Raw genomic sequence first — 12924 nt, 5'->3', positions numbered from 1 at the left:
TTATTCGGAAAAGTTAGTCGCGCGGCGATCACGCGCGAAATCAATATTTCACGAGGCACCGGCACACACCAGGGCCGCGTCCCATTCCCGTTGCTCGACCAATCGCCTCTACTCCGTCGGGCGAGTTGTTAAGGCGCGGGATTTCTTGGAACGCGTCCAACGACTTCCGTTCCCTTCGGTTCGCCTATTTACTATTTGCATAAAACGGACGCATGCGGCTCCGAAATTTCGCATGACATAGCGATACGTATTTCAAACGGTTAAACCGCTCCTCCCTTGCTGTGTACTTTACCCGCGTTGCCGCTCGATCGATGGAAATCGCGACCGAGCAATATCAAGCTGAGCGGAAAGGTGGTTCGCGCGTCGCGAAAACAGTTTCTGTGGCTGGCAGCGAAGGGACGCTTTCGTTTCGAACTTCTCGACGAGAGGCTACCAATTAGAGTGGAACACGACTGATACGTGAAATCGAAGGAGAACCCGCATCCTGCCGATAATCCGTCTGCGACTCGTTCCGGTACATCTCGTCGAGTGTTTCATTTGTTTCTTTTATTTAGAGATAATAATAGGGATAAATTCTTTACCACGAAAAGCCATACATTGTAGGGGAAACGGAATAGATATAAGTATATATGGATTATAAATTGGAGGAATGGTTTTCCTTCTGCTTTCCTGCAGCAGGCAATCGGCGAGATGCGTGGCGTGCGCGCTTTAGGATCCCGGCCGCGCTTCATTTCCCTCGTAATCAACCGAGAGAAACTCGAACGCGCCCGAAAGCAACGAGACGCGTGACGTAATTTCCTGCCAGGGTGCGCGTCGGCCTGACTCGGTTCGGTTCGGTTCGGGCCGATTCGGCTCTCGGTTCGGTCGGGCTGAAATAATTAAACGGCACGTTGTAATCCGCGATGACAGATCCCCGTTGTCCCGACAGACAGAACTCGTCTGTCAAATTGCAGCCAGCTGAGCTCAGGTCAGATTAAGTTTCTATCGAGGAGACAGTTTCGCGTGCGTAGGCACGGAACGGACAGGATTAAGTGTCTACGTTGCAATTTCTCTTCATTTCGCTCGCCCCACATCGTCCCGTTTTTAGTCTCTCACGCGGATACGTTGGCTCCGGCGGTGGCTGATAAGACCGACGAAGGAAGAGATAAAAATATCGAAACGAAGGGACGGGTCGCGATGAGTTTCATCGGTGAATTTCGTTGAAAAGTATAGCGGAAAATCGTGGGCTGTCAGAACGGTTCCTGGAAGCGTTGCGATAACGGAGATCGTCGACAGAGCGAAACGATACTTCGGATTCCATACGCTTTAATGTCCGAAATCTGACCGCGTGCCGGAATCGATTCGAATGGCCGATAATACGTTAATTTAATCGAGTAAATTGTGGCCGAGCCGTGCCGCGTTTCCATTCGCGCTCGCTCGCTTCTCTGTTCGCCCTGAAATCGAATTACCCAAAAGGTTAAATGTTAATTAATCAGTTTGTCACGGGCTATCGTTACGTTTCGCGAATTCCGCGCGGTTCCCCGCTCCCCTCGACATTCTGCGCTCCATCGATGATTCGTTTCGTTGCCTCGCACGGGACATTGTTCGAATCGTGCAAACGAATCCACCAACTCCTATCTTGCCATCGCTTTCGCCCCTTTCTATTCGCTTCGATCGATCGGTTCGACGGCGGTTTCGTTTAATTTCCTCCGGAGTTCGGTCGATTTTCCGTCTGGTATCGTTCCACCGCACACAGCTTTGTCTCTGCCGCGATCTAGATATCGTGGCTACAAAAAGGTAGAAGGCTTTTCGTTCCGACTCGACGTGCCGCGTTTTCAATCCGTTGCATCTCTATTTCCGTCCGCGTCCTTCGTTCCTTTCGATTCCTTCTTTTCCATTTATTTATTTGTTTATCTCGTAAACGAGAGAAAATTCCCATTAAAGTACAAATAGCGTACAACGCGTAAAAGACGGCAGCGCAATAACGACAAAGAAATAAAGAACACGTAGGTAAGAGAAACAGATGTGAAGGTGCAAAACTGTGAGAGACGATACGAAAAGGAGAGAGAAAAGGAAAAAAGAAGAAAATGGAATAAACGTGCTATATATGTTTTACAAGATTTTATGAATTCGCGCTTGGAATGTATACGGTGTGCCAGAAACAGGGTAGGAAGAAAAATCTGAACGAATATGTGCGTAGGAGAAAAGGTGTTTCTTTCCTTGGAGACGTTTTGCCCCTGCGAATGTTCGATCGTAATTAAACGCAGATTTAGAGGCTGCAGAAGGATAAATTGGCGTGAAAGAAAAGCCGGAATTTTGCAGCAAGTACGTTCCATGGGTCCAACTCGGAAGGATGCACCGGCAGACAGCTTTTCTTTTCTCCTGACAGGATAAGTTTGCGCGGATGTACTCCCTCGGCTCGTGCTCCGAAGGGATGAAAAAAATAGTTAGGCAGAGGCAGGAACGTAGGTCGCGCGAGAAGGCAAGGGAAACGTATCTCGGGGTATTTCATCGATCGACAAAGTTTAGTCGCAGTCTCCATCCCCCCAGGGGAAAAGTATTATTCGAGCGAAACGACTCGGAATTAAGTTACGGACCCGTTATTACGGCATCATTAATATTAATTCCGGTTCTAGCGTGCCGATTAATTCGCCACGTCGGGGGGAATTAAACGGATTACGCGGGAAATTTAACTGGTCGCGCCCCGACTGTTTTTCACTGTCGGGGAACTCGGCAGATGTTTCGCCGCGCGTCGCCACGGTTCCGTGGCCGACGACAAGCGAGGCCGCGTTACGTTACGGAAATTTCACTTGGTCGAAAGCTAAATACCCGACCATCTATCGCGGGACGCGACCCTCTCCGTGTACTCGTGTCTCCCACACACGCGGGTGTATCGTTAAACGCGGCAGTTCTTCGAAACTCCAGGCCACGGGAAAATTGAGCCAACCTCTCTGTTCCTCTGGCTTTACTCGACGCGAGTAAAATTCACCGACTGCGTGGAAATATCGCGGAGGAAGCAGCGGCACGTTTCCGTCCTTTGTTCCGGTGTTTCTGTCAGCTCGTTGCTTCTCCGTTCTCGCCGGATGCTCGTCGCGCGTTTCATCTCGTCGCAGTTCCGCACCGTTTTCTACCTTTCCCGGCAACGACGTTACAATTAATGCCGTCCCCCTTTTCGGTAATTGCGTCGCATTCATCGGCACGACGATATCTTGGCAAGGCGATGCTACGCGTTGCCACTTGTACCGGTGCTGACGTTTGGCTTCATCGACCATCGTTTTTTCGCCTCAGCTACTTTTTTTCCGGTTCCGCCCTACCACCAACTTTCGCTTCTTACTTCTTTTTCTTCGATCCTTCCCTTTTGTCTCTTTTCCTTTTGTTTCTCTTCGGCACTTTTCAATATTTCATCGTTCTTTGCCCCCTCCTTTTTTCTCGCGTTTCCATCTTATTTCCTTCTGCGTCGCTTTGGAAACACTCGACCGATTTTTTATCCTTTCCCAACCGCCTTCCCATTTCCCTACCCCCCTTCCCTTCGACACTTTGCTCTATTCTTCAATCGGCCGACCGAACGACCGACCGGGTGGCTGGCTGGCTGATTCGCCCTCCGTCGCGAATTGTTCGACCGATTCGGTCGATAATTTCGCCCCGATGCTCGCGAAAATACCGTCTACTATCCTTCGTTTTCTATTTCGACCCGGAAATCGGTGCAGCGACGCTGAAACGAGCTTACGGGCTGGCTTTCTCCTTGCTTTGTCCAGGACAATTACGACCTGAATGGAAACGGGCGAAAGTACTTCAGTCGGCGATGAATTAGCGCTAGCGGGCGGCAGCTTCCACCATGAATTTGCATTCGAATGCAATCAACGTTAATAGATCTGCATCGACGCGGAGCAGCGCGGCGTAGCGCGTGCACGGCCCACGAGACCGCGTGTAATTCGTCTCTATTAGTCGACGAGTATTGGCCGCTTAAGATTTACGAGTCTGAACCGTCGTCGATCGCGCGAAATCTGTTCGTCACACCTGCGAACTCTATCGATCACCGCATTCCCGGTTAATGCGTCACGAGACAAACGGGTTCGACGATGAACTCGAGTCGCACGACAGCTCGGTTTCTAGTTTCTTCGTATAGCGTCTAGCGACTGCTCGACGAGATTCGCGGTACACAAGCGTTTAGTAGTCGTACGTCGATCGCGAACAATCGCGAACGCGACATAATTCGCCGATGCAAAATGCCAACGCGTAAGACGTCTGAATATTCGATAACGATCCGTATAGCTATCTATGTATACGTAGATATATCAGAGCCTAGAATCGAATCGATCGCAGTGGATCGGTAATCGATCGCTCGACAACGAAGAGATTACGTTGCAACACTGGCCGCGCGAACCGACGTTATTGCTTCGATATTATTCTTCGGTGTATTGCGAGTCTATTTTATACCGTAACATGGAGTCGTGTAAAATATAAATAAAGTTTCAAACGGTATAATTATCGTGAATATTCGTCATACTCGAAATATCGTGTTTGACAGCGATCTTGCTTCGCTGCAGTCGACGTTGTTAGAAAAGTTGCCGCTCTTGCGACCGAGAAAAATTTCTCTTCTTCTTGATGAATGTTCGCGAATGCGTCGCGAAACGAGGAACGAGACTTCGCGACAGATTCTCCCGAAACGATTCTTGTCGTCGTCGTCGCTCCCTTAGTCTCCAGTGGTCCGAGTTTCTTCGACGAGTTGGAAGATCGCGACGGAGTATTCCTCCAAGTTCTGCGAGGTGCGCGCGTAAAACCTACGAATCTCCGACAGCATCGTTACGACTGCGAGCATTTAACTGACTCCCCTTCCTGGTTCTCTAAGACGAATAGCCGACTTTCCTTCTTGCGCCGACTTAAATTGTGGTCGCGTCAGCGAATTTCCGGCTAGCGAAAACGAGTAGAGTGTAGAGAGCAGAGAAAGGGAACGAACGCGTCTCGTCGATCGATGGCGTTACGTCGAGAAACTCGTTTTCTCCACCTCGATTTCTGTCCATCGGGCTGCGAATTCTCCAAAGCTCCTCATCGCGTCTCCTCGACGCTGTACGACCTCGCGCGTTTACTCGATCCACCGGCGCATAATGGAAGCTCGATTAAAAGCGAATGGAATATAAATTGGAAGCTGAAGAAGAGAAGGAGATGGAGAGAAAACGAGGGGAAAAGAGGGAGAGAGAGAAAGAGAGCTGACGAGTCGTTTCAGGTATCGTCGATCTCGTTTAATCCCGGTCGACCAGCGAGGCGACTCGTCGCTTAGAATATGAGAAGCTCGATGGACCACCCATGGCCGGACGACGGACCTTGCTATCTCGCCACGATGATCGAGAGCTCGACGACAAAACGAGAGACAAAAAGCAAGCGGAGTGAAAGAGATCGAGGGTAGAAGAACCGGCTAACCAACCGCGGAGGAGCTCGTGACCCTGGCGCCGCGCCGCGTCGTTTCTCGCTCCACTCCGTTCTCCCCGACTCGGTTCTTCCCTCTTCTCCTCTTCCTCTCTACCGTGCTCGCGCGACCTCACGGACTTTCCCTTTGCCCCCTCAAACTCGCAAAGTCGAGCGTCGCGGGAGACCGCGTTCGAGCTGCTGTCCGGTTCTCACGCGAGAAACGAGAAACCGACTTGGCGATCGATTCGACGGTGCCTATAGGTGGAAAGCGGCAAAGCTTGGGATAGACCGTAATTGGCAGCTAGAAGCGTCTCCGCCGCGAGGAATAGCCTCTATCGATCGTATGCACCGAGAATCCGAGAATGGACAGGGACAATGCCGTCCCTTTCCTCCGCTCAATTTCGTTGCCTCGACATTCGGTTTCCGCTCGGTCGCACGGCATCGCGATCGCTTGCTCTCTCTCTCTCTCTCTCTCTTTCTCTCTCTCAATCTTACTCTTCGCTTCCGGACTAATAAAGCGATTTCTTGCACGAGGCGCGGCAGCGCGCGTACGAGCGACTAAAAGTTTCACGGCGACCAACGACTAGTCGGCAAAACCTTACAAGAACTGCAGACCGAACGCGTTCCCGGACAGACGCGGACAATTACGGGCCGACGTTTTTCCATTTCCCCTTCGCGAGCGGTGGTCGAGTTGCGAGCTATGTCGAGCGAGGCTTGTAACCATCGGAGGAATCGGCATTATCACAGCAGCAGTGGCAGCAGCGAGGGGACACACGAAAAAGGGGCCGATTCACCGAGGTAACAGGCCAGGCTATCATCAGCGTAATGACGGAGCTGCTGGGACGTGGAAGGGCGGCGGCAAGCGGAGAGAGGCCAAGATTCTTTGGAATTTCTTGCTTCGCTTCTCTCTCTCTCTTTGCCGCGCATCGCAACCTGCCACGTCCTTTCTTCCTCGCTCTTTGCGTGCAAGAACGGATTTCGTCCTCGTCTGGTTTCTCGCGGTCGTCGAGCCCAAGCTGAACTCTACCGAGTTTGTCTCGACGTTATTACCTCTATATGTGTAATGCCTGGAGACGGCAAAAAGGCTAACCACCGGGCCCGTGATCGCGCTCGTCGATCCTCCCTGCGAGAGAGACTCCTCCGGAGTGCAACCAGCTGCCTTTCCATCCTAAACTTTCTTCGTTTCGGTCATTCGCTCGGCCTCGGCTTTTGTACTGTGATCGTGGCAAGTCGACCGATCCGACGTTTATGCAAGCCAGTGTTTTGCAAGGAAATCGTGCGAGCTTCCTTTGCCAGTCACGCGAACCGGCGACACGACGAAACACACGGCCGAGTGAAAGCGCGTTCGCGGAATGGCGTTTACGTAACGTCGATTTCCGCAGACGCCCTCCGTATCGCCATCGTTCTACGCTATCCGAGCACGTTCTAGGGCGAGACCAATTAAAGTTAACGTTAAAGTAAACGCGCGTGTTCGATCGCGACAAGTACCCCCCACGACGATTCCTTTTTACGCGCCAGACCGACCAAAAACATCTTGTCACGATGATACGTCGAACATCGAAACGCACCAGAGCTGGTAAAACGGGAAAACGGGTCGTCGTTACGGGTTTCGGTGTGTCCCGGCTCAGCTGCCACACGTTATATCGGTGTACACCAGACGCACGGTCGCTAATTGGACGACAAGTTTGCAGCGCGCCATTTCCAAATGTACCCCCGAGATACGAGGTTGCAGGCGAAACCAACTGCATTCGCGGAAACCACGAATAGCGCGGGGCTGCTAGAGCTTCACCACGGAGCGGCCGACGCGACGATTACGCGATAACCGTCTCCGTTCGCACGAACGATATTTTACCGGGTTAATTTGATCGTTTGCACGTTCACGATCTTGCGCGTACGGGCGTGCGGCATACGACGTACGCTCTCTACTCGCTTCAAAAAGCGCTATTTGTTCGACTGTGTTGGCGGACAGACGCGTCTACTTTGTGACTAGTCAGCGAAAGTCGTAAGTTTGCGTCTCAATTAGTATCGACACCAAAGATTCCCTATCTCCATTAAAATGATAGAGATATTTCAATAGAATCTGACACAGGGTTTTTAACCTTTTGCACTCGAGAGGCTATTTTCCGTCGTCACAGAGTTTCGTGTGACAAATCGAGAGGAAAATGAGAGGCGATAGTCCCTGTTTGTGCTAAATTTCAACCTCTCCAATTGACGAGAGCACAGTTTTGGCTCGTAAATAAATTCCTCAGCTCTTTATATCGTTTGTTATAGAGTGTGAAGTGTTACACTTTCGAATGGAGATGAAATATTTATGCTCAAGTTCTTCCGAAACTATGGTTTTGCCAACGTCTGCGACGTTAGTTCAGATTCGACGCTCGTATTATAGTTTCGTAAATTTAGAAGCTCTAAAGAAATGGATTTGGAAATTTGTTTAATTAATTCATATATTCTGTAAAAAAGCAAAAAACGAAAGGCCACTTAACCACCTGCGATTTATAAAAACTTTAGTAGACCGGTTGAGAGGAGATATTCGACAACCGCGAGATCGAGCTTCCACGTCGACTGCTAATTGTGATGAAATTCGGTTAAATGGAAAGCTGCGTGTAATTTTAACAGGAACGAAAAAGTATTGTAAGGTGTGTTCTTACCGAAACGAATCAGGAGAAAGACACGAAACGACTTATTATTGCGATACTTGTCCCGACAAGTCAAGGATGCATCTTAGCAGATGTTTTATAAATTAAAAATTTTATTAATTAAAAAATTATACGTTCAAAGGTATTCAAATGTGACGTGTTTTTAAGTTAATTTTTCTATAAAATCATTGTATATTACCTGCGAGACACTCGTCACATACGCGCAAAATCACCTCGAGTTGCTGCTACGCTCGGCCGAAAGGCCGTCGAGTGCAAAGGGTTAAATTTTAAATATAATTATATATTTTACAAAGAACACCTTCGAAGACTGAGCGTGCGCATAAATGTTAAGTTTACGCGGAACCGTGTCGTTTTACTGTGTGTGGGAGAAATAAAAACTTGAGATGGGCGTACGTAAAACATGGGACAATCGGATTTGTCAGTTGAAATTTTCGGTAAGTCACCGCTGCTAATTGATAGAAAAAACTGGTAGACAAGATGAGAACTGACCATCCCCAATCAGTGGAAATAAAGATTAATTTTCGATACGGCGGTAACGGCTCTTTGGAGATTATTCCTGACCCGAGTGAATGTGTTAAGAAAAGCGTAGGTAGAGAAATAAAACTGACAAAAGTGTATGGGACCTTTATAATATAAAAAATTTCTATCCTCAATAGGTTATTGTGGATGATGAAATGGACGAGCGTGTAATGACTCGGTCATGTTACGGAACATTATTCGACCGAGTGATGCGCGTTTTAAATCCTGGAACGTAATCCAGACGCGATTCGATCGACCGTTCTTCATTGCGGTGAATTTCTCCGTGCAACCTCTGACCCCTCCTTTTACAATCAGTAAAGAGGAAGCGGGAAATCCGTATTTCCGGCGATAATGACCACGGGTATTTCATTACGTATCTCTCGTTAGCCACGCTTCTATTAACCGATCCTGGAGCGTACGGGATTCAGGCGGCGAGCGTGCTTCCTGCAAGCAGGATATTCGCCTCGGATCAAAGCCAAATTCCGATACTCCCCTGCAAGTGCCGCTTAATTAACAGTTTGATATCAAGCGCTCTTGTCCATCGAACGCGCTCCAACCCTTATCGATCGACCTTTCGATTTCGATGGAAGCCGCCCGTCGTGGCCCGTACGCAGCCAGCCAAATTTGGCAGCAACGCGCTGTCCACGCAAACTATTAGGTTGTCCGAAAAGTTTCTTTCGTTTCATAAGATGATAATAGATGAACAACAATTTCTATTTTATATTATTTTATTGAATTAGGTGTGATCCATTTCGTCCTATTTCTATTATTATGTTCGTGCATAATTCAATAAACTAATATAAATCAAAAAGCATTGTGCGTCTATTATTTTCTTATAAAACGAAAGAAACTTTTCGGACAACCCAATACATAAGCCTAGTGTCCATAAGTCGCCGACAGTTTGCCTACTTTCGACAAAATGTTTGTTAGAACGTACCATACTTTTGATATTGCGTAATTTCTACACATTCGCGTAAATGCTATACTCTATTTCGTAATTATATAGACAGCCTTGTAAAGGAACACGCGAGATCCATTACGAAAGCTAATCGCGCACTTAAAAACGATAAAAAACGTTCACGTAAACGTACGTTCTATCTGTCTTCGTTTATGACATCTAACGAATTTTCTGTTTCGGTATTGCGTTACCTAATTACCTTTACAGAATATATTCGTTACGTTTCAAGACAAGTCTATACACAGCTTGTCACGTATCCGGCTACGCTTTCTATGGATCTTGGTGTTTCCCGAATTTCTTGACGAACTCGTTCTATTCCAAACCTAAGTATTTCAACATTTTCGATAGGTGTTGCGTCTACAAAATTCGTTATATCTCATAAACGAAGACAAGCAGAGCATATTATATTTGCACGAACGTTTTTAGGTGTACAATCAGCAAAGCGGCCCCACCTTGTATGATAGATTACTTTAAGGTACAAAATCATGCGTGTTTTAACTCGATCGAATATCTCACTCGTAGATAAAGAATAAAATTAATCCAGAAAATCGTGTCTATTTTCGAATAATCATTTTGCCGAACATGAGAAATTGTCCGCTGACTTATGACCAGGAGCGTACTGTTCGTCGAACGAGCTTCCACTTCGTTGACCGACGTTGACCTGGTACATGTCGCGATTATTCGTACCCCGTCCGTCTTAACGTTCGGCATCGTTTCCACCGAATGCGCACACGAATCGATTAACAACGTCGTATGGTCGTGACATGGTGTGCGAGAGACGTTTAGATGGAAACCTTCCTGTAGAATACGCGATAAGTGGACGCGAGGTCTCAAAGGGACGAATCGGAAACGGACTCACCTGGACACGCTGTGCTGGGCGATTCTACCGTGACTCGGTAACGTGACGTTGCTGTCGCTCTTCGACCAGGTTACCGAATTTTTCGCGTCCGGAAGCTCGACCTTTCCCAGATATGCCTCGCAAAATAATCTCGCCGCTCCTCCCAGGGGAACCAATTGCGAGGCCGGCCTGTACGTTGGCAATGGTTTCCCGGTATATCCGCCAGACTTCTCCCCTGAAAAAAGCAACCCGATCGATTATATCGCAAAAATTATTTAGAAACCAACTGCCTCGCGGATACGAGGAATTTTCTCCATTACCGTGTTTTTCGTTCAACGTCTTAAGCCGAGTCCGCGCTGACAGACGATTGTCCGCAGACACGTGTCGCGGTCAATCTGCATCTATATGTGGTAAAAGATCCGCAGGAAGCGTAAACGTAGGATTTGTTTAAAACGTTTGGATTACGGTTACGTGTCAGTTCTGAATTTTACGAGATAGACATGGATTTAATAATTAATTTAATTTTAGTTACTCATACATTTATTTGAAATAATATCGACGTTAAAAAGGAAATAATACCAAGTATACTGCTACATAAAGTTTAAACAAGAATACGCATAGACAAGCAAGTACAATTGCTTAGGATGATAACTTTAAGCTACCCGTATGTTTAATGGGATTTTCTTCCATCAGAATAGGAAATCGAAGAATAAGTCTACTCGAGCCACGTACTTGCTAGTCACAAACTTGTTAGTGTGACCGAATTTCGACTTAAAAACTGGCGCATAAAATATGGGCACGTTAAAGTTGGCCGAGTCTTACAAACGCGAGCTATCGATTTTATTATTTGTAATATTGCGAAGGAGGAAAAGTTCACTAATAGTCCTACGCTGCTTCGAAGGTTTTATATAGAAAGTAGTCGTAATTGGAACACAATCACGATCATCATTTGTAAGAGGATATTTGTAGGTGGAGTTTCGTAAGAAGCCACTTTGTCTAATTCTGTCTTCTTACTAGATTTAAATTTCTTATTACTATTGGATTGGATTACAACTAAGTGATTGCGGATTTTGCCATTAGGTGATAATGACACCAAGAGGTATATTCTACATGGGGTAACACCAACGAGAGGTACAGCTTCGGGAGAGTGTAAGGATTCTTCAAACGAGAAATTAGATCTAAGGATAATGCTTTTACAGTCTTGTTTCCTATTGAAACAACTTGCAGGTAATGATCATTAAAGGAAAGTGGCCGACACAGCAAGTCCACGAATTGCTCGCAAAGAGCACAAATCAAATAATTTCATTTAATAATAATAATGTTATTATTATTATTAATACACGTTATTATTGACGTAAATAATAAGGGGTAAACCCTTTGGTACAAAGGTGCAATATGAGTAAAAATAAATTTATTAATATTATTTATTAACGGGTCACAGTTCGATTACGATATACACAACGTAGTGATCATATAAACATAACATAAAAGTACAAAAGCGATATCAAATCACCATCTGTACACAAGGTGATTCAACAAAGAGCTCTTCGCGGGAAAAAAGTGCAGACAGTCAACGTAGCAATTGGCATAATTAACAATATGGTGTACAACGGGTTGAAACAAGCGTACTTTGAATCTACTTTGTTAAAATGAAAAATATTATATCTGCGCGTATTCTTACAAGATACGTGAATACCGATCATTCAACATATTCTTCCTATTTCTTGCACAATCCTTTATTAAAAACCGTGCCAATAAATAATAGATTGACACGAGAGAAGAAAATGCTTTCCTTGAAAGAGAAAAATAGAGAATATCGTATCTACTTTGTTTCAAGATCTGATGAATCGACCAGAAAAATCCGAGAGCATTTCCGGATAAATCCCGCATCTTTTCTTTATGTTCCACGCAGATAGAACTAAAGAAACACTTGGCAAAAAATCTTCGTTCGAAGGATCTGGACACCTCAGTCGCAACAAATCGAACGATGAAAATCGAACGACAAAGGTCGAAAGATTTGAACGAGCTGCGTATACGAACGACATAGGACGACCAATATGCGAACGGTAGAACCAAATTTTTTATTTTAAAGCGTTCGATTCGACGATGAACTACGCATCGTCCAAATACGCATACCATGTAACCGTAGCCTTAAACGAATTTTAACTCTAAATCTGACGACCGATATTTACTTAAACTCACTGAAATGTCCATTTACGTTGCATCCTCTAGCTACCGTCCGAAATTCGAGTTTACGTCCGGGAGCCTCGTTCCGTTTCGTTATCGAACAGCGCAACTTTCATATGCGCGAGTTCGTTTGAGTTTCGGAACGCTAGGAAAAACGTCGTGTTCGAAAATTGACAAAGCGAGAGACTCGTTTTGTTCGTCCGTTAAACGTGGCAAGTTTCCGAAGAGCCCCGCATCGCATCGTTCGCCGGGTTTTCTCCTGCGCGGTGGCAGTCGGGAACTTTTCGAGTTCGTTACGGTAGCGTGTCTGCCGCGATATACCGCGCTCGTGAAATCGCTCGAGCGTCCAAGTTTTCACGTTCCAGGTTCTCGAGGGCCAA

At 46.6% G+C, this 12924-nt stretch overlaps 1 protein-coding gene across 1 annotated transcript in view; it reads right to left on the bottom strand.

Moving 5' to 3' along the window:
• The window catches only part of LOC126917136 (single Ig IL-1-related receptor-like), a 125679-nt gene that overhangs the window by 21458 nt on the left and 91297 nt on the right, over nucleotides 1-12924 (bottom strand). Inside the window, exon 3 of the mRNA XM_050723685.1 lies at nucleotides 10379-10592. Coding sequence (XP_050579642.1) covers nucleotides 10379-10592 — 214 coding nt within the window. The remainder of the gene's footprint in view (nucleotides 1-10378; nucleotides 10593-12924) is intronic.

This window comes from Bombus affinis, chromosome 6 (genome assembly GCF_024516045.1).
Source record: "Bombus affinis isolate iyBomAffi1 chromosome 6, iyBomAffi1.2, whole genome shotgun sequence".
Taxonomy (NCBI): Eukaryota; Metazoa; Arthropoda; class Insecta; order Hymenoptera; family Apidae; genus Bombus; species Bombus affinis.
The sequence above is the reverse complement of the archived record's forward strand: the minus strand, read 5'-3'. Positions and strand labels throughout refer to the sequence as shown.